Genomic DNA, 1897 nt, shown 5'->3' on the forward strand with positions numbered 1-1897 from the left:
CGCAAGGTGAAGCTTTGAAGCCTACAAATCTCGAGCAACAATTCCCTGTGCTTCCAAGAAAGGAATCCGTGAAGTGCTGATTTATTGATGTAGGACTCAAAGATTTGAGAGCAAGTTGCAATCGGTTGTCAATATGACCATTATGTGCTGTAAATTCATCATTAGTCCTCCCACCCAGATTCACCCCAACCGCTATGAGGAGTCAACAATCTTCACGCTACTCCTCCGGATCTCTGCCGTCCCGCGCGAGCATGTTGGCGCGCCATTCCTCGTCAGACTCGAGGTCAAACTCCAGCGGCTTCGTGATAGGCGTGATCGAAAGGCCCTTCTCCTCCAGCATCTTCAATCTCTTCGCAGTGGCGGGACGCGACCGGTTGATGCTATAAATCTTGATGCGATGACAGGACGAAGTCACGTGGAGATCCCAGTTCCTATTGAACAGTCAGTAGAGTCCGAAATCCGAGAGTTCTGGAGGCACCCACCAGGCCGACCTGACGAAGGTAGGCTGCGTGTTCAGTGCGTTGTCCCAGGTCCTCACAACGAGCTCTAGCCACCCTTCAGGGTCCACAGGCAGCTCGATTTCCCAGATTCTCCACGCGTGGAAGTATTTCTTGCTCATCTTGTCGTAGGGAACCTCATACCAAACACTCCCACCGTCCCCACTGACCTCGACGCGGATGGGCCAGCGGCCACCCCCACTGTAGGCCCAGCCCCTGAGCTTGATCTTGCCGTCGTGCACGATCTGGGCCTTGTCGACGGGCGACATGATGGCACTGCTGACCGGCATGTCCTGAATGCTGAACCCGTTCGAGTACAGCGAGTTCTGCTTGCCCACCTGCGTGGTGTAGTAGAGGTACTCTTTCCTCTGTACGGGCGCGAGAGAAGGCTCGGCCATGGCGTCGATGCGGTACAGCCATTTGCAGCTCCGCGCGCCGATGTAGCCGCACACAACGGTCCGCAGGGGGTAGCCGTGGATACGAGGCAGCGGCTTGCCGTTCATCTCCCAGGCGAGGAGGACCTCGTTGGATTTGACCTTGCGCCACGGAACGCTGACCCGGTAGTTCATAACCTTGCCCTTTTTGAAATAGGTGTCCGCGCCGTAGAATTCGAGGTGGCCTGCCTTGGCCTCTGGCGTTAACCCGCCGCAGTACTTGATCACCTTCTTGAGTGACACACCGGTCCAGGTGGCGGTTCCGATAGCCCCTTCGCCCCAGGGAGCGTTGATCAGCTCGTCACCATCGCCCGGGTACTCGTGAATCTGCTCAATGCGGCGGGTCCCCGAACATTGCAGAGACACAGTCATCGTCTTACGGGGGAAGAGGTTCTCATCCTGGAGGTCAGCCAGAGTGATGGTTTTGGGTTCCTTGACGAAACCGCCGATGTCGAGGTGGTACCTTTCGGCGTCAATCTCGGGCACACCCCCGTGGTTGCGGACGAAGAAGTCGGCGTTGGAAGTGATTGGGTTCTCAACAAGGCGCTCCCGGGGTGGTTCTCCGTTGTAGGGGAACTGGAGAACGTGGATCATGTCCTTTGACTTCTCCTCGAGGACATACTTCCAGCTGACGTCAGGGATTGACGCAACTGTACGCCCTAGGGCATAGTGGTATTGCTTGAACCTCTCCCCTGTCAACAAGGGATTGTTTGGCGGGACATACTGCAGCTGGAATTCAGGTGGCTATGGAGTTGTCAGTCAACACAGTTGAGCCGAGAATCAAGACTGGTGGGATCTGCTCACATCAGGGAAGTCATATTGTTCAAGAATGGCCTCGGCCTGCTTTTTCTTTTCAGGGTATTTCTCCCACTCGATATATCCTTTCCAGCCGTCAAGCTCCTCGGGGAAGCTGGGCTCTTGCCCCTTTATGTGGAAGGGGATGGCGTTAGGTTCAGCTGGTGCCAT

The 1897-nt window shown here is 55.8% G+C and overlaps 1 protein-coding gene across 1 annotated transcript; it reads right to left on the reverse strand.

The window, feature by feature from the left end:
- Window positions 1-217: 217 nt before the first annotated feature.
- Window positions 218-1897, reverse strand: J7T55_012760 (sulfite oxidase; the record flags this gene model as incomplete). Its single annotated transcript, XM_053145420.1, has 3 exons — window positions 218-431; window positions 483-1675; window positions 1736-1897. 3 exons carry the CDS (start codon window positions 1895-1897, stop codon window positions 218-220), a joined length of 1569 nt encoding a protein of 522 aa, XP_052992150.1.

The sequence above is a fragment of the Diaporthe amygdali genome (assembly GCF_026229845.1).
Source record: "Diaporthe amygdali strain CAA958 chromosome Unknown NODE_20_length_815715_cov_65_842320, whole genome shotgun sequence".
In the NCBI taxonomy this organism is placed as follows: Eukaryota; Fungi; Ascomycota; class Sordariomycetes; order Diaporthales; family Diaporthaceae; genus Diaporthe; species Diaporthe amygdali.